This window comes from Parambassis ranga, chromosome 24 (genome assembly GCF_900634625.1).
Source record: "Parambassis ranga chromosome 24, fParRan2.1, whole genome shotgun sequence".
Taxonomy (NCBI): domain Eukaryota; kingdom Metazoa; phylum Chordata; class Actinopteri; family Ambassidae; genus Parambassis; species Parambassis ranga.
This window is the reverse complement of record NC_041043.1, coordinates 7638575-7664321: the sequence shown is the minus strand read 5'-3', so window position 1 is coordinate 7664321 and position 25747 is coordinate 7638575. Positions and strand designations below refer to the sequence as shown.

Genomic DNA, 25747 nt, shown 5'->3' with positions numbered 1-25747 from the left:
GAGGGTATTCATTCTTCATTAGCATGTCTAATGTGTGCTATAATGCATAGCATGTCAAAAGCAACGTAACATGTTTCTGTAAAGCACAATGAAAGGGCTCAGGGCCAAAAAGTATTGTTCTGTTTTAATTTAACAAGCATCAAAAGATGAGGCTGCTGTCACCCTGCAGAGACGAAATGACCATTGCCACACCTCCCAAAAAATGATCTTCAACCATCATAATTTATTTTCATGAATTCTCAAGAGACAGAGAGAATAATAGAACAGACTCCTTTACTTCCTCCTCCCTTTTTATTTGTTTCATTCTATAGCTTTTTCTCTTTACATCTACAGCAACACACACACACACATGCACAGACAGGGCAGGAGGAGGAGCCTTGATGTGTTGGGATGGTGTATAATTACATGGTGTGAACTCTTTTAATCAATCACTCTCAGGCAGGTGCGTGTGGGGGTGCTGGGAGCCCCAGACTCGTGCCCCTCTATCGTTGGCCAGCGCCGCTAGCTGGCTGTCAGCCAGGGGTCTCCTGATCCATGTTGGTTAAACGCGCATTAATCTGAGTTTGGCAGGGTAATCAACAACCTAACTCAACTGTGAAATTGAATTCCGTGGTGGAACATCGTTCGGCCAGTTTTATGCTAAGGCTGCAGAAAGGGAAAGTGCCGCAACATCAATTTGTCACTGAGAGCTGCAGTACTGAGCTCACATTTGCCACAAAACACACAGGCACACACAAAGAATGAGAGGGGGGTACTTATGTGTGTGTGTGTGTATCTGACTGCGTGTGGCCAAGTCTCAGTGCTGTCTACTGTTACATCCCCACCGGCTCCCAACAACAGCAGGGAAAAAAGGATTTACTTCAGTGGTGTGAGTGGGCTGAATGAGGGAAAGAGAAGAAAAGGCAGAGAATAAGTGAGGAGGGAGAGAGGGGTGGGTTTGTTACAAGGTCCACGAGCCAAGAAGAATAGTGATTGTTTAGCTGCCAGGTATAGTTAGATAATAGTTTTTTCAGCTTTTATCATCAAATACTATTAGACCAGACTCTTTACATTCCCTACACATACTGTACATTTTTATAAAATCAAATGTGGCTCTTCAAGCATAACTGAGGAAGTGCCAGTAATAAACAACATGAAAGAAAAATGACCTTCTCCTGCATCACTTTGATTTCCTGCTACTCTTGCACTCTCTGTGGCTGTTTTTTTTCCCTATAGCAGCTATTTACTGAGGCATGCAGGTTAAATGGTTTTTCATCAAGGCACCCTGGGATCTACATCAGCAAACCAAGTTTCCCCTTAGCTTCTGGACTTACTGTGTGTGGAGGAATGATGGTGGAGAGTTATATTAAGGCCTGATGTGAACACCTCATAGAATGACCTGCCCCTGCTGCTGCACTGAGTACCATCATCTTTTGCCCTCCCCTGCTACAATTCCCATTAACTTGTACTATTGCAAAGGCAGCATAATAATAAGACTGATTTATTAAAACACTTTATAGTAGGAATATATGGTTACACTAGACTGGGACTAATGCATGGACAGGTTGCGTGCACTTTGTCAGTGGAGCTTCTGTGTGGAGGAATCTCCGGTGTCTTTCCCGCTGCTCCACTGAAGCACAACACAAGCTACACCATCACTCTGCAGACACCAGTACAGTGCAGCTGTTCCATATACAAATGGGAAGGTAAAAGCTATTCAGTCATTTTGCGTGGCAATTTAATTTGTAACTTTACATCTACTTACTTTTGTTTTTTTACTGTCATCTTTAGTTAGGGTATTAAGTGTGGTAATTGATTTTTAAAGCCAATCTGTTATAAGCAAAAAGACTGCAGCACTTGCTAAAGTTACCTTGCTAGATAAAGGATGCAGAGAAATGCTGAATGGATAATGACATTTAATACGTCTAGTGCTAGTTTTTTATTCCTGCGCACAGAATACTGTGTGTGGTTTTTAAGGGTCATTTAAATGTATATCAAACCTCTTCTTTGCGGATTGTACACACCTATGTATATATAAAATAACACAGTCCAGCCAGACCTTAATGTTGTCTTTTAGATTAAGGTTACTTCCTTGGCGTGACAACAATTGAGCTGACCAAATCTGAAGAGCACCACATATCCAACTTCCATTACTGTTTTTTTCCTTGTTTATTTTGATTGTATCTGAAACACATTTTCGTTTTCTTCTACTTTCTTCCTGCGATGTCAGCACCTGTCACTTCTTCATTTAATTACCTCTTTTCTGCCTCTCTTTACCTTTTTTCCTGTGTCTCTTTTTATAATTCAGACCTTTCTAGTCAATGGTCAGTGTGAGCATCAATCGATCTGTGTGCAGAGACAGTGGCCACAGCAGAGGGCTAATTCTGTATGTGGCAGCGCCTGCCTCCTTCGGGGAAGAGTAGATTAACAGCTGACACCATCTATCTGGCAGGAAGGCCAGAAAAAAAACTAGAAACAGATGGTGACAGAATAAAGAGAGGAAAAGGAAAGGGAATGAATATTTACAGGTGGATGAGAGGTGAGACTAAATCTGAGGAAACACCTGTGTAATTTTCTCTGAAATGTTTCTACAGGCTTGTCAGGGGCGTGCAGAAGGCTGTGTTGAAACATGTTTCAGGGACAGCCTCTGTAATTTAATTGGTTATAAAATATGCAGTTTAAAGTAAATATAGTCAATGTATCTGTCAATATTACACAGAAATAGAAATTATTATTATTCGAATAATTCCAAAGAAATATTAGAAATATTTTAGTTACCTTGGATAAGGTCTGGGAGTTAGCAAGACTCTCCGAGAGGCGAGGGTAGGTGTAGGAGCTGTATGGATGGGCCTGCGGAGGGTTTTTGAAAGCACCGCTGGCAGCATAGGGGATGTTTGGCTCCTGTAGCCCAGAGCCTGACCGAGATCGCTGCCTGATAGCTGGCGTGGGGCTGGTTTGGGTCACATAGGAACTCTTAGGTCGTTTTTCGTATTCATCTCGCAGACCACCATAACTCCACTCACTGTCTGGATAGTTGATCTGCTCGCTGTGTAATGAAGCACGAGATGGTGTGCCGACCGAAGTATCGCGGTAGTCCTGGCTGGATGAACCACCCACTGATGCTCGGTAGTAGCCACTGGAGCCCACTCCACTCCCTACTGTGGATGCCACCTCATCAACCGAGCGCCCTTTGCTCTCCAGGTAAGTGTGGTAGTCCGGGGGAAGCTTGCCATAGTCTGATTTTTGAGGCATGGCATCCGGGTAAAAAGGGCTGCGTATGGGGTGTGAGTGGCCATTCTGTTTGGTGAATCTATAGTGCCTTCCAACTGCCCAGTCCCCATCTATGGAGAAGCTAGGCTTGCCAGGATCCAGAGAAAAGTCCCTGCTGGAAGTGTCCAGGTCACATGAGTAGCGGGAGTAGTAGTGGTTAAATCCATTCTCCTCTGGAGCATTGGGGTGTCCACTGACTGAGGGTTTGGAGCTGCTTCCAGCCTGGTGGGGGCCTGGTGGACTTTCCTTACGCAGGGAGTTGGAACGTGTTACTGAAATGTTGTCGAACTCCTCCAGCAGGCCGTTAATGGAAGCATCTTTAGGTGGCCGGTTCCCTCGAACAATGGTCTATAAAAAGAACAAAGACATTTACACTTAACATACATGTGGGTTGGTTGCCTGAGACTTTGATGGAGATAGATAGCCCCAATACTTTGAGTTGCAGTACATTCAATTTCAGTGAAATCATTCCTGTGCTGAAAACTGAATGAGATGAATTGAAATTCCTGTTTAATCATCTTCAATTAACTATAAACATTGTCAGGAATTTCAATTCATGTGTATCAGGGCTTTTGTAACAAGTATGAAATTAATCATCACTTGCAATTCATGAACGCCGGCTGTTTGTCATCAGGAAAAAAAAAAAAAAAAAACAGCAGGCATCGCTTTTACACAACCACTAGTTGTAAGATGTAGGATGTGGCTAAAAAATATGCATGAATACAAATGAAAGGGATACCCCAGATGCTAAAAGGGAACCAGTAGAGGGTGGAACCAGATAATTCCTGCCCCATTTCCCTCACAGCAGATTAGCCTTATTTTCAGTAGGCTGATCGGGATACATTAATAGTCGTGAAGTTCGGTTTAGCGTTCACGAGGCGCTTACACATAGACAAGCAAGAGGCAGTGAGGAAGGCATAGAATAAACACACAGCCTCACATCTGCTTCAAAGCCAAGGCAGCTTAAACATCAGGGGTGCTGCTTATCCCCTCCTACCTTGTGTTAAGCCCTTTACATGTGTCGTGAGTCATGTGGAAGTGGTGCTACAGCAGCAGCAGCAGCAGCGCTACAAATCTGTATGCTGTTTGTGTAATGTGGACTGTAAGGCTCAGCACCTTCAAATCATGTGAGCGATGGCAAAAACCAGACACTCAATTTTTATCTACTGATGCCGCATTAGAACAATGGAAACCTGTTGCGTGACTGCTGAGTGCTGAGAGGAGGCTGAGCTGCTGGGATTATTTGAATTTCAAACCCTTACATAATCTATTTGAGAGCTCTTTGTGATGATCAAACAAATCTACATCTGACAATGTTCAGTGGTGTTTTCCCTGAATTGCAGCTTGTACTGTATGCATCAAATCCATCCTGTCAAACTCTCACGTCTTCGCTGTCTGCATCCTTACTTGTTTATAACTTGCTCTTTGCCTATACATCATTACCAAATAGATTTGTATAAGTCTACTTTAAATTGATTACAATTGTCACACTTCAGAGTATACGTCTAATGTTAAATTTTAATCTGTTTTTTTGTTTTTGCTCATAACCATGTGTAACTGTTTGTCATTTCCACCTGTGTAAGTGTTTGCTGAACTCTAATCTTAACAAGTGTCTCATCAGCAAGTTCTTAGATCTCTTGACAGCGCTCACGCCTTGCTGTCTGTCAAATAGCTGTCATACTTGTCTCTACTGTGGTTTGTCCATGTCACATGTGCTGAGGCAGAGTCTCAGAAAACCTGTGATAATCATCTACCCTCAGTAACATTGTGCTGGCACAGGAATATATATCTACACTTTCTACTAGCAGCGTAGTGTCACTGCCCTCACTTCCTCTCACATCCATAATGAGACTCTAGCTCAAAGTGACTACAACATGCAATATTTGATTAATAATGGGTGCGATAAAACACCAGTATTGATGATGATAAAGCACTCTCTTCAAAATTAAAATAGCACATATGATAATGTGCCTCCTATGACATTTCTTCACATTCTCAATTTGTTCCTGCAAGCAGTGTGGCATGCATCTTAACACTAAAAAAATAGACAACACAATACCTTATGCCTCACTAGCAAGCTACAGCATGACGTTACAAGCGCTGAGCAAAATCATGTCAGAGGAGATGACTGATGTGAGAAGGGGCAATTCATCATCAGCTGAAAAAGGTGTCTTTGGCAGTGGGGGAGCATTTTGTGTTGTTAGCAGACACCCCAGCTGAAGTGAAATGATCTTGAACTTGAGAGCTTTTTTCCTTTCCTGGTTTATAAGCCGTGTCAAAGGGGGTTAAAAGAGAGGCAGAGACAGTCATACAATAGAAACAGACAAACAATTAATGATGAATTTTGACTAATACTGCAATAATCACAAATTATGTTTGACCATCATTTAATGAAAATATGATATATTGCAGCCTTTTCTTGTAATTACTAAAATAACAGCAAATTACAGTACAGTGTGCATGTTGATATTGTTACTAGCACTACTGGCGTTCTCACTTCTACAAGAACTGAGTGGAGTTGTTTCTTTGTCCCTTTGTTTTGTTACAAGATACACCTCCTCTCTCTCCTCTTAAAAGCTATAGGCAGTTTGGTGCCATGAACTGGAACCCAAGGTGAACAGGCCTATAAAAGCAGTGAGTAAAATCTCGCTCAAAGTCTGAGGCTGTGTGGCGGATGGTCTTTTAAACAGGTCGGTGAATAGAAAGCTGTCTTGCGGTGGACAGATGTTACAATACATAGAGCATGCTTGGGTTCACATAGAAAAAAAATTACAAGAATGATAAATAAAGTGGCATTTACTTCAAAATCTATTAAAAACAAATAATAAAACAAATTTTTTGTAATTATTCTCTAGCTTCCTCTAGGAATTGGTAAATGGTGTTCAGTCACATCATGCCGTGCTTCATGGATATTGCTGATTCAAAACTAATACAATTGGCATGCAGCAGCGGGGAGTCAGTTATCTCATAAAATATCATCATCTCCATTTGATTTATAATCAATAAGACTGTGTCGGGGAGCGTGACAGGTACAGCGGATGAAAGCAAGGCAGAGGATGAAGCTGAGGAGGTGACGAGGGAGCAAGAGGGGAGAGGGAGACAAGGTTAATTGTGTGCCAAATCACTGTCAAACGGTCGGCATCTAGCCTGGAAATCTCCCCATTAATTTGAATTAAGGGGCTGATACTGCCTTCTATGCCCCCCTCTCCCTTTCTCCTCTCCCCTCTTTTCACTGTCCTTACAGCTCTGTGAGCCTTGTGCACGGGTCGTGTTCAGCGGCGGCTGTGACAGCAGCCATATTTCACCAGCGTGCAGCGTTGGCCTGTCCTTTAGTGATAAGCTGTAATAGATCTACTCTCTCAACTCACCATGGCCTGTTCAAGGTAAGCACAGGAGAGAGGAGAGGAAAAGCGAGGACAGGGGAGGAAAGAAGAGGAAAGAAAAGGATTATGAGAGTGAATAAAAATGATACAGTAGAGCAGGGTCAGAATAAGAAGCAGAAGATATGTGTGTGTGTGGGAGGAGTGTCCAAACGCAAAATAGTTGGAAACTTAAAGAGAGAAGCAGAGGAAGAAAGTGAGAAGCAGCTGTGCAGAAGAAGAAGAATGACAGAAAGGAATGGATGGAGAAAGGCTGAGGGAGGGAGGGAGGAAGGGAGGGAGTGTCGTAAAAAGGGAGCCATGAAAAATGAGGCTCATTGGGAGATAAGGGGGGATTAACCTTGCTGGTAATGAAGGGAGGGTGTGATGGGAGGATGGAGGGAGGAAGAAAGGGAGAGATAATTAATGAGCTTGCCCTTCCTGTGACTCCTAGCTAGAACCCTGGTTTGGAGGCTGCGCTTCACTGGTCCAGCAGGGTCCTGGGACAACTGAGGGGCCACTAGAGGAGGAGGAGGAGCAGCCTGGTGCCTCTGCACTGCTGATATGTGTGAATTTGTTTCTAAAACTGCTGCACAACCAGATTGATTGTGGTTTGAATGCATTGTTGATTCATTTATAACAAATGAGGGATGCTTATTTACACACAACTCACCTTTTTAAACTACATTCAAGTTTTAAAGTTACATGCAAATGGTTACCAGCTTCAATGTGGTTATGCAGGAAAGCTATTGGTGAGGTCACGGAGAGCTCATCTATCTCATGCCACAATTTTAGACTTGCAACCACCAGAACGAAATTTGTGTACTTTTTTCTTATCACCATCATCAAACTCATCACACCCCCACACACTGCTTTTCAGCGCAACCACTCCTGTCTCTGTAATGCTAAAACAAAACAGCACAACAAATCTTTGCTCATATATACACAAAGGCAAGTACTACAGAACCATCCCAACAATCTCCTTTTTCTCCCAGTCTTTGTGTTAAATCCCAGGCAGCATCTCTACTCTGTGAAATCTCTGTCACGACTCTGCAGAGAACAAGCATGCGTGGGTATTTACGCACTCACACACACACACACACACAGACAGCACACACTTCTACTACTGCTGCTGCTGCCGCCGTTGCTTCTAAAGTGCAGTATCCCTGCATCAGTGACCAATTTGTGAACAGAAGCTTATTCAGTGCTGTCTGAGAAAGATAATATCAGAGCCCTCGAGACAGCAGATAAAGAGACTACTCACGACTCTCCTTTGAGTGTCTCGAGAAGGACCAAACGACCTACAGCACTGATTAATGAATGATCAACTACCTCAGCGTAAAGAAGAGAGTGAGATTGTTTGTATAAAATCAAGCATCCATCATTTACAGTGATGAAAAAATAACCCCTCATGTAGTAGGGCCTTCTGTTATGTAAATGCAATGATGCAAAGCCAGGGTTCCTGTGAGAAAGAACAATGCAGTAAACGTAACATGGATTTAAATAGATAACCTTACTCAGCTCAAGTACAGTGAGTGCAGAGATGAGGAGAGCCTGTAGCTCCCTCTGCTGGGTGGCAAAGGTAAAACCAGCAAATAAATGCTGTATCTGTCCACTGCACAATAATGTAATGCTCAATGATTATTATCAAAGTTTTCAGCATGAAATTTAAAAAGAAAATATCAGCAACAAAAACACCACAACACAAATTTAATTATCCACTTACTACAGTAATTTCTTAGGGACTTCAAAGAGTTTAATCAACCACACACTATTTTTCCATGTCCATATAAACTCCCTGAAATTACCTTTAAATTTCCTGGAAGTAAGCAAATCAGTTAGCACAAAATAAACACAAAAAAACGGACTTTAAATTTAGATAGTTGTGCAGTTTTGATTTCTTTTTGTGAAACTGCTTTAACTAAAAGAGAAGTTGTATGCTCAACAGCAGGGACAGCAGAGGTGTTATACTGGAGGGAGGAAGTGCCTCACTTTCTCTGTCCTCTGCTGCCCTCTGCTGTTCTGATTCTGAACATTAGTTGTGAACTACAGTCATGAATAAAAATGATGTGCATGTTAATATCACTGATAAAGGGACAAAGTGCACTGAGGCTTCAGTTAATAAGAGTCATATTAATCACACATCTTTTATCTCAGTTATTAATTAGCTAACTAATCCTGACTACAAAACTCAGCCTGATATGACCTCAGATCGGTACATAGACTGACAGGTTGACCCACCTTAAGTGGAACATTTCACAGAGTAGTTTCACTGAGCTCTTGACGTGTCATTAGCTCAACTACAGACAAGGTCTGAACAAACATGAACAGGATTATTCCAGCCATGTATTTCGGAGCGTTTCGATTAAGCGTTTTTGATTAATAGGCTATGAGCTGACCTGTTTCCTCAGGCCATCCAGCTGCCTGTTAGTTACAGTAGCTAATAACCATCATTTAATCCTGCTGAGGAGAGGCTGAGGGTTTCATTAAATAATTGGATACCATTATACAATAACCAAAGCTGACTGAACAAAAAAAAACAATTGCTAAAGTTGATTTTGATATCTCACAACAAATGTTTGGGCATATTTGTATAAAAAATAAGGGAAATCAGAATCAGAATTACTTAATGCTTTTTGCATTGAGTAATTTTTAATTGAAACATAATGCTTTTGATTTTGAGGAGTACTGTTATGCAGCATGTGTATTCATATGACTCTACACTTGTGTATATAACTAGTAAAAAGAGACTAAAGAGACCATGCTATCTGTGCTAAGAATGGAACAACAATCACATGCTAAATGTTAAAACTGAGAGAAGACCTAAATATATATAGAATTTTAGGTTTGAATGTTACATTTTTTTTGGAACACACATAAAAACAACTGGGTTTGCATTCTACCAAACGAAAAAAAAAGGTGTTCTCTCCTTTTCTTGGCTAACATGGTGATATATCCCACAACAGCAGGCACAAAACAATGTGAAATATTATTTTATTACATGACCACACATGGTTTCGTAAACATGTTTCTTTTAAAATGGGCAAATAAATTTGACCTGTGTTGTTGTTTTCCTGTGAGCCACCACCACCAAATTACCTCAGAAAAACCATTTAGATATGGGATATAACTGCTGTTTAACCCAAACAGACCATACCATGGAAGAAAAAAGTCATTTCTGAATGTTTCTGTGTATTGTACTGCTCAAGGCCAACTGGGCAACCCCTTACAGAACCTAGTGACTAGGGGTGTGACATTATGCCTACAACCCCCACACTCCCCAGGCAGCAGCTTAGACCAGTGTGACCCAGTCACCTTCGACCTCAGCTGGGCAGAGCCTCTTCTACAAGCTCCAGGATCTCTGAGCCACACAGGGTCCAACACATGGAATCAGGAGTAGTCCAGTAAAATGGATTAGTGGTGGAGGCATAATGAAATACAAACATACAGCCAGCCCAAATCCCCCTGACCTTAAGCATATTAGTGCAGCAAAGCCTGGACACCCTTCTTTTCATCCTTTCCTCTAAGCACAGGCAGATGCAGACTGATTTAGCTGGCAGAAATGTCTAGAAAATATAATAATTGTAATAACAAGTGGAATTAATAGGCTGCCTTTTACCCGTGTGTCCATTTATGTGACCTATTTTTAAGAGTTTCCAAATAAGTCACTGTCTGAGAAACTTTCCGATTTAAAACAGAGGAAAGCAGGCAAAGGGAAAGAAGAGGAGGAAGAGGAGGAGGAGGAGATCAATTTGATGTCCTGCAGTTATCTTCCTGTCAACTGAGAGACAGATAAACAGACAGCTGCCCGCTATAGATTAATTACACACCAGCACTCATTAATCCGAGCCCTGTCAGCCAGTTATAGGCCTCTGCAACACATTGCCCCCACATCCGCCCTCATCAACGCACATTTTCAACTCCCCTTTCGTCTCATTAGTCATTTCTATTGCACTCCTGTCACTTTTACCCCTGAAACACACATGCGTGCTTTCCTGCCAGATATAACATAAACAATTAGACATCATCAAGGTTATTAACAGCAATTGACATATCTGTGTGAGTTTCCTATTGCACAGTGTACTTATTCGCTGTATGTTATGCTGATTAGCATGCTAGCCAGGGCACATTATAAGCAGTGAGCATGACATAATGCCATTAGGATTCAGCTCAGTACAGCCTTCTATCGTACTCTATGTACATGCAAAACTAGTATATGGGGACTAACTTTCAGCATTTACAAATTGATCTTCAAAGAAAAAGTAATGGTGAAAAAAAGCAGGAGCAATCTATCTCAAATTAAACTAAAATAAGAGGAAATATTAAAAAGAGATTCTCTCACTAAGCCAGATCTACAATTTAATGCTGATAGATGGATCAAAAAATGATTGTCTCTCAATAATCTACAGTGGAATAAAAAGCATAGGAATTAAACTGACAGTTGTAGTTTGCCATCTGGCCACACGAGGTTACTACAGTTCCAGCCATACTTCACACAAAGTGCAAATTGGAATACTGAGAAGCACTGTAAATAATGTTACGTGTATCAAAAAAAAGTCCAGTTCAGTTTCTCATCAGGAAAATTGGGAGGAACTTTAAATCCACCACAAACTTTTACAGTATGAGACCCTAGTCATCTCAAATTCTTTTTTTTTGGTAAAACAATCCTTCCCTGTTTAAAATTCACAGCCTAAATGTCCTTCCAAAAAAAAACCACATTCAGACACTGAAGGATGGTTGTTAGCCAGGACATTTTGAGCTGCCCTGGCACAGTACAGCACATGTTGCTGAAAGCCAAAATTCCCCTGCCGACTGTGGCTCTGAAGCCTCTGTGAGAGGTGATTTGCAGAGTGTGACTGTGAATGGCAGCCGTGCGAGAAGACAAAGTGAGAAAGCAAAGGAGGAGGAGGAGCAGAGTGGAGGAAGGAATGGGAGAGGTCTAAATCAATGCCATCCACTTCAGCTCAGTGCCAAGAAAGACAGATGCTCTCTCTATCTGAACGAGGGTGCATGCTTGCGCAGACACACTTCAATCAGGAGTTATTTTACTTCAAGTCTATTTCTGCTTTGACCAATTAAACTCTGGATCAATGTATCATGGAATGTAATGTGTACAGAAATCAAACTAAACTTCAGATTATATGCATATTGATCACAATGTACAACTTTGTGTCTATTCAGAACTTGAATGACAGCCACAGGTTTTTCCAGATCTTAGCAAGTTCTGGACTGGCTGCATGTTTAAGCACTTGCATGGACTTTATTTCATTCTTATTGACACTCTCCCACTAATATTAAAACACACTGTAAAAAAACGGCCCTTTGAATTACATGTTACAATAACAGTTTGCTTCCCTGTTCAATAAAGGTTTGCATTCCTACCTCTAAACCAAGGACTAGGTGACCCTGTTAAATCATAAACACTGAGTCGCTAAGCTCTATTTCTATAAACGACACATCCAGCAAACACAGCAAAGCTACAAAAATAACTGTCATGCAGTGCTGAGCACAAGTCTGCCCTCCCTCAAGAAACATGAGAAAACATCCTGCGCTGTGTGCAGCTATAACTCACAGAATGTCAGAGTTAAGTGTTAAAAACGCAACATAAATAGACAAAGGTTCAAAGGTCATGTATGTGACCCTTTAAACTTGTGATTTTTCCAGGTTCAGGACAAACAAAATGCTGATCAGAGCAGTTACATTTTTACTGTTCAGTCTATTATGTTTTCACTATATGCCTGCAACTGCTGGCAGTGAGCACTGAGACCTGTTGCACAGACAGATGCATAGCCAGCATACCAGCATGCAATCTTGGCTCATCAGAGGCAGAAAGAGTTGAACACCCCACCTGTAACTGCTTATGAATCGTCTGTGCCTGGGGTTTAAACACCAGCAGCTCTTCAGTCTTCATCGCTCCTGCTGCTCCTTGCCTCAGTTTCCCTGGTTCCCTCAAACACTCAGTCCTCCTGTCCAGTGCGGCCACCAAATTGGCCGCTCCTCTCCCCCCACCCCCTGCCATAAAGTCGCTCTGCCAGGCTGCGACCGCATGGATTGCCTGTGAGTCTGGCTCTGCACCCAACCTTTGAGGGACTTAATGATCGAGTTTCCTCTTCTAATAAGCTGGCGGGGGGAAGGTGGGCAGCTGTGGTTTGCTATCACTGACCTACTGACATTTACAGACAGATATCGCCCTGCAAGTCAAGCCCATTGTCACATGATGTGGACTGCAGTCAATCCATTGTCTTGACTTTAGACATACTGTCACGCCCTAATTTCTGACTGATGTCCTTTGTCAAAATCCAGTATCATTGAAGTGACAGAACAAAGTGAACCAAAACCATTTGCATCTAATTAATTTAACAATTCTTGGTGCATCTTGTAGCATATTTTCCACTGCTTCAAATTAATGTAAGGCTGAGATATTTTCAGTGCAGCTATAATGGGTTTGACAGCAGCAAGATGTTCAGCTACCAAAAATATCAGCAGAATTCTCTCCACCTACACTACCTACAGTACATGTAACCCACAGCTGAAATGCAAGAAGTTACAGTGGGGAGTGCCAGCAGTCACTTTGGGAAAATGCAAGAAAGAATAAAAGGAGACAAAACAGGCTGGAGGGAGAAAGGCACATCAGAACTCCAACTACATCGTCACACCTCAAACTTTAATACAGAAAATAGCCTTTTTGTGACGCATATAATCCTTTTGGATTGGTCTTTATCAGTTTGATAAATGCAAATGTGGAGGTGTGCTTCTCTGTAGTACAACTGCACCAAATGTTTGCATTTAGAGTTTTGTTGGGAAAGTTGGGAAGGGGGAGAATAACTTGATAACAAGATGCACCGGGCTGGCTATAATACTCATAAATGATTTTAAAAAGTCTAAATAATATAGGACACTCCTAATTCTTTATTTTTCTTTATATTCTCATTTCATTATACATGCCAATAATGGACCTTAAAGGTAGGGTAGGATATTTTGAAAACTCAGTGAGAGTCAGCCAGATTTCAAAAGTAAACACACGCCCCTTTCTCTCAGAGCTTACCCCGAAGCCACGCCTCCCAACCATTCTGTGACTTCGGCCACCATGCACGTAACTCTCTGGTGCGTGCAGAGCAGGAAGAGAGCAGCCAACCGGCCAACTCTACGTGCAGGTGCGCCTTGTAGGATTGGCTGATGTTTTTAGCGTTTTATAGCTTCCTCAGATGATTAATATTCTTCGTTTTAAAGTGAAAATGCCGAACAAATCGGTTGCTATCGGATTGTAAAGAGAAGTTACACTGATTTAACAAAAAGTGCATCAGAATGAAATCTCCTACCCTACCTTTAATGCTGGGTGTCTGTCCTAAAGGTCAATATGAACTGTGGCTATCTATTACAACAATTAAATGTTTTAATGTGTAATTGAATGTTGTCAGCAAATGATCAAATATTCAATAGTTTGTTTGGTCATCATTTTATCACGTTGACTAGTCTGTGCTGAAGAAATGCTATACTAAATACTCTCAATGAGCTGAAGGTCAGAGCAACGAGGGTCCCTGATTTAACACATGCCAGATTGCCTGATTCATCATGGAAAACCTGTAGATCAACCAAAGCCATTAACATGCTACAAGGATTCCACACCCACATGGCCTGAGAGTGAGAGTGACATACTGTAACTTACATGGTTGAAGCTGAAATAATATAATATGTGTATGAAATATTAAAATCTCTCTCCTGCTGTGTAATTAAGGAGGGGACGTTTACTGACATCATGATTTTAAAAAGTTATTTTTCTTCTTTTTTTCTGGCTCACTGGCCTATGTGCTGATAACCGTGGTGATGAAAACAAAGTACTCACACTCTGTAGCTTAACACACTGCACACAACACAACTCATGTTCTCTGGAATAATAAGCTCCCTCCAGCAAAGTAACCAGGTGGTCTCCTATAAAATAACATAGCTCAACTGTCCAGCTGAGGCAGGAAAAACAGTTCAAATAAAACTACCGGTGAGTCTTGCTTACACATGTCTCCTTTCCTACACAAGTCATCCTGTTTCTCATTTACAAGAACCAAGACATCTAATATTGGCCCATAGCTAAGGAAACATGAGCAAACAGGAACAAGGAGATAGCATTAACAGGCATGTGCACTCATATAGCCACACTAACATGCACACCACATCATCGTAAATTAACCCCTTAGCTGCAAAGGAGAGACTGCAATTTGAGAGTGTCAAAGTCAAGGTGCAATATGAGCCTGACATTAATAACAGCCACAACACTGCCCCTGCTGGTGCTAATGAATGCAACACATTAACCATTAACGCACATGTAATCCCACACACATCCACCCAAGCATAAACTAGAACCATGTATGTCAACATCAACACAAAAAAAAGCAACATAATTATACTGCTCTTACTTATGCACCACCACACTTCAAATTCTCAGACTGAAGAAGCTTAAAAAGCAAAATTTATAAAACACAGAAATGCTGTTAGGGCTTGGTGTTAGTCTATGCTTCTGGATTAGCATGTGTGCTGAGAGCTGTTGCTACGAGGGGGGGAAGGGTGGAGAAGGGGGAGAATAGTGATGAGAGCCAATGCTTTAAGCAATACTAATGCTCAGCTGAGATGAGCAGTCTGACAACAAGGCTACAAGCCTTGTGAATAAACGATGAGCGTACAAACCAGAGGGCAGAGGTAATAGTTATTTCAGCAAGATCGCTGCGCCAACCCCTCACACTGCTTAACACGCACACGGTCTCATACAAAAACATGTATACAAACACAGGCTAACACACACAAGCACTATGTTGACCTTTTAATGTCCCTCTGTCCTGTGTGGAGACAGCACTGGAGCTGTGCCAAACAGGAGACCGCTTCATCTATGCCCACCTGGTGCATGCACAAACACACACTTGCACATACACACTAAGTAGACAGAGCTGGGGGAGTCTGCCAAGCAGAGGAAGCCTTATGTCAATCAAGTGTCAGGGCAACCAGGGGAGGAGAATATCAGGCCATGGGTGAGACACTATAAATAACCCAGCCCACCTTGGGAGTCAGGATCACACACAAACACACACTGAGTTTCCATCCCTTCACAGGACACTGTAAAGTGATCGTAAACTAACCATGGAATACTTGTTAATTTATAATTTACATTACAGAGAAGAGTTGTTTTCAGTAGTCTCCACAGGAGTAACATGCAATAACTTCTACATAAGTGGTAATATGAACTACGCATTTTTTAGTGAAGAGAGAGAGCGAGACATTATTCTGCAGGTTTTGATAGAATGTAAGGCCTATGTTATATTACTGATGTCACCAAATGTAAAAAAAAAAAAGCACTCTCCGCATGCAATCTGCAAGTGAGAGCAATGCAAAACCCTTTGAATTTGATAAGGAAGTGAAGTTACCCGGACTCTTGAGTAACTTCTAACTACTGGTCTCCCAGCTTTGTTGTATGCCTGAAAGACTCGAAACAGATTCAGATGGGCTTTTTATTTCCCACCCGCATCCTAAACCTTTAAGTAATCTGTTGCATGCATTGTTATTGATTTTATTCTCTTAACTTTAACAGGAGTCAGTTACAACTATTGACCAAGAATCAGGAAATAGCTCAATAGATAAGTATAACAGTAATATTTTAACATCCAACTCCTCAATACTGAGCAAAAAAAATATGTGGCAGATTTGGACATGTCCTGTTTAAGACTGTTAATTAACGAAAGAACCACAAGGGAGGAGAGGAGAGGAGAGGAGAGGAGAGGAGAGGAGAGGAGAGGAGAGGAGAGGAGAGGAGAGGAGAGGAGAGGAGAGGAGAGGAGAGGAGAAGCTAGTTTGGGTCAGATCAAGACTTGGAGGGGAAGGGTTCATGCAAACCCTTTGTGACCTCATTTCTACAGAGTGGTAGCCTCCAGCAGAGCAGAATCAGCTGTCATGGCAACATGCACTTCACATCTCAGCACCCATCATCATCACCATCATCATTATGATTATCATCATCTCATCATTATTATTAATGGCGCTCCATAGCAAGGGGAGAAACAGGGGGAACATGCCACTGCAGTTATTTTTTTTTTTTTTTGTAGGAAGGTGCATGCGAATGAAACAAAAAAGAAAAGATGAGGTCTAAGAAAAGACTTGGCAGAACAATGTAGTTATGTCATATGTGGAGTCATTTTCAGTGTCTCTCACTGTTCCTGCTGACACACCACCTCCACCTGAATGCATGGCAGCAGGCAGCGGAGGAGAGATGTGGAAACAAAATAGTGGATTTGTGACCGCGTGAGAGCGATCATCAAAAGAAAAAGGGGAGGGGGGAGGGCATGGGGTTGAAAAAAATAGAAGGGAAGAGGAAGCCATACTTTGGGCAACGCCGTTTCGGATGACCGGACTTTCTTGGGAGATATCTGTGAAGAGAGCAAGAGAATTATTTTCTTGTTTCCCCCTCTTCAGAGATATCTCCTGTGGCATATTGCTGTTCTCTGTTATAGATTTGTTGGATTTTTTTCTGTCAGCAGGACCTGATAGTTGCTCCTTAAGGACTAATACATGTCGCACTTTTGTAGATTTAGAATTCAAATGCAATCAAGACATTTCATTGTTGAATATTCTTAACAAATTTCGCAGGTCAACTCAAGAGGTGTGAGCAGGTACTATACTGCATCACACAAAAGAAGCTGGCCCTGAGAGTTTGGATCACACAGGCAATACAATGGGACCATTGACAATACATTGAAAGAGAATAAATGGTGCCTATTAGACCCAATACATCCTACAGTGTGCAGGAGAATGTCCTAAATATACTGTGCAAAAAACAATTGTATGTTCTGCGACAATCCAAGGAAAGGAGTGCAGAAAAACATTACCGAGGACTTAATCAGTTGTTCAGTTGTTTCAGTGAATGTAATCGGAGACAACCCTTTTAGGTTCAATGTGTCAATGTGATAAGAACCAATGAACAACAACACATCAGAGGAGACACTCAGAGAGAAGAGGAGAAACACAATCACAATCACAAGGGAGGTTAGAGAAGAATTCACACAGCCAGATGAAAAAGAAACACTTTTCAGTATGATTTCTGATAAATGAGACATGATGTAATGTAATGTAAAATTCATAATAATACAAACGGCTGTAAAGTGATTTACATTAAACAGTTTAGAACCAGGAAGTCAGCACACATTTGTCACATGATGCAGCAGACACTGGAGCCGTTAGGCAAAAATATCATATTATATAAGTGATATTCATTGACCTCTGATTTTATCTCAGCTGCTCAGATATAGTTTTAATTTATATGTTTTTTTGCCTTTTCTGCACCTGCTTTAAATGCTATCAACACAATATATGACTGCTTATTATTATCACTGCCATTTACAGGGTAAGTAGGTGTCATCCTCCTATCTACCAGTAGGCTCATAATCATCATCATTGCTCCTTAGCTATAAAAGGAGCAGCATGTGCACAATAGACAAGTAGCTTACTGAACTTGGTTTCATTGTCGCTGTTTTTATCATTTAATAATGGCACTAATAAAAACTGATATTGGCCATTTAATTGCATTGAATCAGCTCATTAAGGGTGATTGAATCAATCTGTTTTATTTGTACTAGAAGCATCTGAGAACTTGGTTTCTAAAGTAAAGTTTGCTAAACAAATGCAATTGCTGCAAACTGGGCCGCAGATCAAAAGATAAAAAAATAAAATAAATAATAATAAAATAATAAAAAAAGCAAACAAAATCATTTCTGTCATTTGAATAATGCAAGATGACCAGATGGTATGAAGCATTATCCAATCTGAAGTGGAAAAAGTATAGCAGGTGGAGAGGGAAGTAGAGTGAGAGACAACAACACTGAAGTGACAGACACCTACAGAGAGTGAGAATCCAGAGACAGAAAATTAAAAGGATATGGATACAAGATGTTGGTGATAACAAATAAAGAACTGTACAGAAACTGGCAAAGAGAGAGCAGGTTTGATAGCGGACAAGGACCACAAGGATAATACGCAAGAGGAAGATGCAAAAAAAAATGAGGTGAGCAACAGATTGGAAATGATAATGATTTGTCCACAGTGCTCAGGCCAGATGCTCTCTGTCCATTTACACTCTACCTTCATTGGTGCCAGCTGGATAGGTGTAATGTAGGAGGGGTCCACCATGGGTTTGGGACGGTTGGCAGTGTCTGCCAGGAGGCTCTGCCATTGCTGTGGCAGCCCGGTGAACTTCTGCTCCCGTGGGTCGAAGCCTGTGTGGACCCGGTGCTCAAAGTTAGATGGAGCTGAGATCTCCAGCCGTTTCTTCTTCTTCCCAAACATGCTGGAAAACCCTGGCAAACCTGGGAATCCAAAGGAGAAAGCTACAGATTAACATTCTGGTGAGGGCTGATTTGAATACAGACACGAAAAAGCATCACTGCAGAAAATAATCCCCTGTGATCTTGACATTCAATTTAGCAGAATAAAGCTGTGTACTCTTAGCAACTAGGACTGAAGTTTAATGCTGAACTTGCAATGATTCTGTATGACTGACCCATGTAAGATTTATTCAAGATAACATCACATCAACAATTCTGTTATATGCTATAGTAGGTTTTGCTACAAATTAAAAGATTAGCACATAGTAAACACTTTTGCTACACGTGACAGAATCCAGTATCCCTGGACTATTATGCACTCTGTTGCTCTGTAGTCTTATAATTCTGCAGGATACAAACAAAGACAAAATATGTCTTAAGATGCTACAAATATGTCCACTGTTTATGTAACACAAACATCGGGTAAAACAGCCTATTTACTGAGGCAAATAGAAAAGGGAGGAAAATGAAGGCATGTAAGGATACACTGTATAGTGTGATTTTTGTATGCAGCTATAGTGGCAGGCATGTCATGCATGGAGCTTCTGTCTGTACTTTTAGAAGCTGTTTGGTAAACCTATTGTGCTACTGGTAGTTTGGGTGTATGCATAATGTCCAGTCACAGGATCAAAATGTCATAATGCTGTTGGTGTGGCTGTGAATGGACGCTATTGTGCAATTTCTCTCTAGAAGGCATTGTCCTCTGAGAAAAACATCAGCCACCCCCACTTTTCTTTTTTTCTCCCCAGTTTGTTGTGTCAGTCCTTACCCCTCATACATGCACTGTAAAATAAACAAACAACCAACACTTGACCACACAGGAGGGGATCACCAGAGCCCTTTTACGATTTCACTGTAAAAATTACACAGTACATCTGTTACAAGGAAAACCAAGAAAAATGATCTTGGCTGACTGACATTTCACAGTATTTTTGTTGCTTAAATGTAACCAAGAAGCAACAGAAAACGAACAACAAACAAATTTAGAAAAACACAATTGTGACTAAAAAGAGAATATCAGTGTTCTTGTACAGGACTCCAACCCCAGCATCCTGGATGAAAGTCAGATCCACCACCCTGACCTGCCTCCAAACAAGTGAGGAATGATTGGTTTGCTAACTGGAAGGCTGCCAGAGTGCCAGAATAGACACTAAGTAAACAACCTTGCTCTGTAGCCTATGTTTTCACAGCCAGACAGCATTTTTGCTAGCGCCACTGAAGTAGTAGGATCACACCAGCATCAAATCAACATGTATTGACAGGTGGGTTATAGTTTAAAGTCTGTATTACATTACATTATGTGATATGTTCCTTAAACTTTGCCTAAAGGTCCCCAAAAATATGAAGTATTGCTTTAGAGGCCATCAAAGCAAAGTTTCTTTGATGTGTGATTGTTTATGAAAGATTTAGAAACAGTTTTTGAACAATCTGCATAACAGTATGTTAAACAGATTTTAGTTATGTACATGACTGTTTTGTATCCTTACAGGATGCAAGGGCCAAAAAAAAAAGAAGAAGCTGTTCCTAAATGTAACTTTAAACAAACAAGGCAAAAATGTAATCTCAGAAATCTCTCTGAATCCTTTCCTTTGCTGCCCAGCAGAAGAGCCAGACAGGCCAAATTAGTGACCTCAAACAGGAAAGATGGAGAGATAGATTGATGGGAGGGTAAAACATGAGAGCAGAAGGAGACCACAGATAGGCTATGGAGGGATCTAAAAAGAAACAAGAAAAAGAAATTAAGAGCCATAAGAAGAAGAAGGGTTGAGGTTTTAGGCTTTTGCATGCATACAGCAAAGCAAAACCACCGCACAACAGATTATTATGCAGCACACGGTAGCCTTAACAAAAATCAATACTGGATCAAAAAGGTGTAAAGTCATAGATAGAAACCTCGTCCCACGGGCATGTTTACACAACTCTGCCTTCTACACTGAATTCGTGCTTCAAAAATGTATTGAATTGTTTTTATACTGATGATGATGTGGTCAGAATTCAAGTTGGCAAAATATTCTGGCTAACTGTATAGCTCAAAAACAAAGTGTAAAGTATGCCTTCAACAAAAGCCTCCATGGCAGTATATTACATTGTAGTCCTGAAAATATATTTAGATTACTCTCCATCTTTTATTTCTATGCTTAGCTACAAATCTCTTATGTAATTCAGACATGTCAGCAACCCACATTCACTTTTGGCTGATGTCCACTTCAGAAATCAACCCAAGGTTTCTGACCTTGTTACTATTTTTAGAGCATGTACACAAAGTGTCTTCTTCAATATGAGATGCTGACATTATGCTAAATAGAAATGACAATCAATACATATACTCAAATAAGACACTGTCAAGGATGAAGCTGAAAAAGGCTCCTGGGATGGAAAGAGTCTTCTACAAAGTTGCCTTCTGCAGTCTGCACAGGATAACACACAGTGACTAAACAGGGCTTGATGGCAGTCTTGCACTGAATCATCAGCTGACACAAGCTCTTATTTGAAGCCCTTGTTACCTTAGAGCAATAGACAAACAAAAACAAAAACACATCCTGTAATGCCACATCCAAATGAGAGGTATGAGGGGAAGCGGAAAAGATAACCAGGTAGGTTTAAAAATGGTATGTGCATGTACCAAACCAGAAATACAACAGCAAAATTAAAATACAACCTTACATAGACAAATGTCTCTCTCTCTCTCTCTCTCTCTCTTTCTCTCTGTAAAATTGAGGAACAGTTTTGATCTTCATGTAATTCAATAATTTTCATGAATAATTGAGCTTTTACACACGACTGACTAAACATTTAACCCACTTGCACCTGTGTTCTATATACAGCAACAGTGAAGACCGACACCCCTGACCTAGATGGTATTTCTTGAGAAGGAGATTATTAAAGGTTGTTGGGGCTTAAGTTGTCTAGGCCAAGCTCAACTATGATGGGACACAACAACATATGCACAATTACACACTGCTGAATAAATACCAGCTAACAGAGACACATGTTTATGCTTAAGTCCAAACTTACTCATGCAGAGCTTTTAGCAGTTGCTTTCTCACAATATTAGAATGTAGTGTATGGTATTTTAAGTGTAGAGGCATCGGGGAATCAGTGGACAGAGTAACATCTCCTGGCTGCCTTATAAGCACCTCTTGAGCTGTAATTTCAGGGCAGGTAGTAAAGCACTTCAGAAGTTTCAGACTAATGCCTGCAAGGTTATTCGACCATGAAGCAGCACTGCCACTAATGAGAAACTGCACCTATACTGGCAGAGGTCCATCATTTTACTATAGATGTGTAAGACCTATGAGCTGTGACTGTGTGCCTGTATCAGATAAGTGCCTTTTCACTGCACAGAACAGAATGGTTTGCCCAAACTACAAAAGCTCAGTAAACTCTGTGAGAAACACATCATATTTCCTAAACATTAAAACCATCCTGACTCATGTAGAGTGGTTCACATCAGCAGTACACAACACAGCTCTTATATGGCAAGAAAATCATAACTAAAGGCATAGACTACATAAAAAAGAGATTAAGGCTGTGGAGCTGCAGGAAAATGCACATCACCAAGGTTTTGGGGGTGTTTCCAAATTAGACTGTATATATGTGTTAGTGTTATACTGTATGTGTTCAGTTATAAAACCCAGCTTTAAATGGCTCTGACGTTAGAATTAAAAATAAAATTGAATACTGCTGTATCACACGAATATGTACCAAGTGAAGGCAATCTATTCTGATGATGTTGTCGTATTCAGTGTGGATTTACAAGAAGCATTACATAACGCTCTGCACACACAAAGAGAGAGAGATGGTTAGCCACGCATAGACTATCAATACGCAAACACTTGATCATATTGGAAATTAACTTAGAAATATACACAAATGGGTTCATAAAACACACGGCACATAGACACACTATGATTACCAACACACTGACACAAACATACTTAAAGGGGCTACTGGTCCCAGGGCAGAGATCCTGACTCCCAGGCTGATTTGTCTCTAAACCATCTGTCACCATCTGAGTCTCCACAGGCATTTCCCTTTCTGTACAACAACACCTTAACAGACACAAACCGCCCTGCACATGTGTGTGCATTGGTGTTTGTGTTGACTGTGTCTTGAATATATACACAGTGTCTATTTTTGGTGCCTAAATGCATGCTAACATTCTGCAGAAGCATGGCGAATTCATGTGTTCTCCACATTCATTTTGTTTGTAATTTAGAAGCATAATTCTGTATTGAAATTAGCATTTGCTCATGCACAAATATGCAAATACATTTCATACATAATTTAAACTCCAACATAAAAAGAACACAAATTCCTTCTGATAAACAAGTCGAAGGAGCGGCACCGTTCTCCCTCCTTCATTTGTTGCTACAGGGAAGAGGAGGAATTCCTAATTTCATTAAAAGGTAAAAGTGTGTTAGAGCAAAGCCTGACGAGCCATTTGTGTTCAATGTATTATCCTCCTCTCGGTGCAGCTTTACATGATTTGAGTGACAGACTCTTCACAAAGTGAGCCTCTGCGTCCTCATCAGTAGTGTCTTCCTTACCCGTGTCAGTCCTTGCCTCCTTTGTCTGCTCTCCTCAGTTCTCTCACATTTGCATTCACTAGTTCTCTCTGTTCCTTCAGAGGATTTAATTGGCTAAAAAATTGTTTACACAGACATGCATTTCACCTTCTATTCCCCGTAGATGGAGCAGTAAACAACTTAAGCTGATGAAGAACCTTTTTATCATGCTGAGAAGTTTGTACTGTAACATCCCTAAAATTGAGGATTTTAGACGATCAGGAAGCTCAAGCGTGTAAAATCTTCACTCTGATGATAAACATATCTCATCTTCCTCTCTTACCTGGAATCAAATTGATAGTTTGTTTCAACCATTCAAAATTCTCTGGATAAGCCATGGTGACACTGTCCCAGACAATTAGAGAATCCTCAGATGTTGCCTTTTCACTCCAGATAAATCCATTAAACATCAATTTTCTTTCAACAAAACATGAAACAGTGCTCCAATGGTAAGCCAATGATTCCCTGGAGGCGTGACACTTCAGGAAAGTCATCAAATTGACAAATCAGGGTCATATCCAGGACCCTCTGCAGTTTCCTTCGAACTGCTGCTGCTGCTACTACTACTACTGCTACACTGTCTGCATGCTCTGATAACTCCCAATGTGAGATGCACAGGACACAAAAAGTGCCTACGCCAGCAGCCCAAGCTGAGGCACGGCCAGACAGCTTAAGCCTGGATCCATCCCATTTGACTTTTGTTGTTTGTCTAACTGGGTTTGACCGACTCTGTCCCAAACGGTGCACCCTCTGACCTTTACTGTCCTCCTCCTGCTTACGTGACTGTCAACAAAACTACAAAAACAGACTGTGCTTTTGTTCCCACAATCCACAGAATGGTATTTATGTCCTCGTCGCCCTGTTCAACACCTGAACACACACACATAAAACTGTACACCAACATGTGTAGATATCAACGCTGGTGTCAAGAGCCAGACACTACCAGACGCCACATCACTGCCTCTTTTACAAGGCCAGTCACAGAGAGGAAGACAGATAGTGTGACTGAGGAGATAAGATGGAAGAAAGAGAAAGAAACAGCTGGTCCAGTCAGTGCCTGTGACAGAGTCTGGCTGCTTGCCGATGCTAAGGGGACATTCAGCGGTGGCAGCCTCAGACAGGCCCTGTGCTGAGGGCAAACACACACTCTCTCTGTGAGCCTGTCAGGATCTCATTGTACAGTATTTGTCCTTAGAGGAAGACGGAGGGAGAGTCTGTGAGTAGAGGGTGCATGAGAAATAGCACCTGCTACACCTTTGTTGGTATTTTGTGCAATGGTTTTAAGATAAAAAAGACCACTTACGATAAGCAGACCAAAACTTTTTATACAGGGTGTGTAATAAAAAAGATTTCAACGACAAAATCCAAAACTTCTGTAAAGTAATGAATAGTCAGAACCCTGCGTATAAATGTTTGATGCTTTAAATACAGACACACCCCTTCACAAGTATTACTGGATACGCCACCTTTGAGGGTCTCGCGCTCTCTAATTCTCTGCCAACCACAAGCACGCACATGCAGAGGAGTACAAGCACTCTGGAGGTGGGAGCTGTGGACTAAATAGAGAAAGAGACCACTAGAAATAAGCCATTTGGGGATGATTTGACTATGCAAAGTTAGCAGTACCCCATGCTTTAAAAACATCAATGTAACAGCACCCTCCACAAGACCACTGGGTGGCTACATCATAACTGTCAAATGATGAATGCTTATCAGTAAGATAAATGATCATTCTTATAAAGTATTTTAGTGCATAATATATAATACAGGCTGTTATTATTTTGGTAGTGTGACGCTAAGCACCATCACAATCATCAAAACAATGGAAATTTTGCAGAAGGGAGAAATCAGTTTAGACACTCTTCAAGCATCCCACTGATCTTTCACCATCGAGGGGAACGATCAGCTAAAGTTGTTATCTCCTCATGTGGTAACATAATGGATGACTATAGCAGGGAAGGGTGACTGGAAGGTACTGAGAGATCAGGAGAGCTATCTAAATGAGATCTTTACAGTCCTGAGGACAAAAGAGTGTGTCACTTTCTAAGAAAGAGTGTGAGCACATGTGTAGCCATGTGTATGTGCAGCCTGGCTTTAAAACATTAACATAAAGATGGTGGGATCTAAGTTTAAAACTCATACAATTATTGTAAATTCTTATATGTTAAGATGAAGAAAAGCCAACATTCTTGTCTGAACAACTTTAACAAGGAGGGCT

The 25747-nt window shown here is 41.1% G+C and overlaps 1 protein-coding gene across 3 annotated transcripts in view; it reads right to left on the bottom strand.

The window, feature by feature from the left end:
* pak5 (p21 protein (Cdc42/Rac)-activated kinase 5) overlaps positions 1–25747 on the bottom strand; it is a 48782-nt gene that overhangs the window by 7896 nt on the left and 15139 nt on the right. Inside the window, exons 1-4 of one of the 3 annotated variants that reach the window (XM_028397284.1) lie at positions 23813–23885; positions 18720–18943; positions 16967–17011; positions 2758–3597 (exon numbers count right to left, since the gene is read on the bottom strand). In XM_028397284.1, coding sequence (XP_028253085.1) covers positions 2758–3597; positions 16967–17011; positions 18720–18943; positions 23813–23867 — 1164 coding nt within the window. In that variant the 5' untranslated portion in view covers positions 23868–23885. Of the gene's footprint in view, positions 1–2757; positions 3598–16966; positions 17012–18719; positions 18944–23812; positions 23886–25747 lie in introns of those variants that run through there. The other 2 variants (XM_028397286.1, XM_028397285.1) reach the window with 2 other exon arrangements.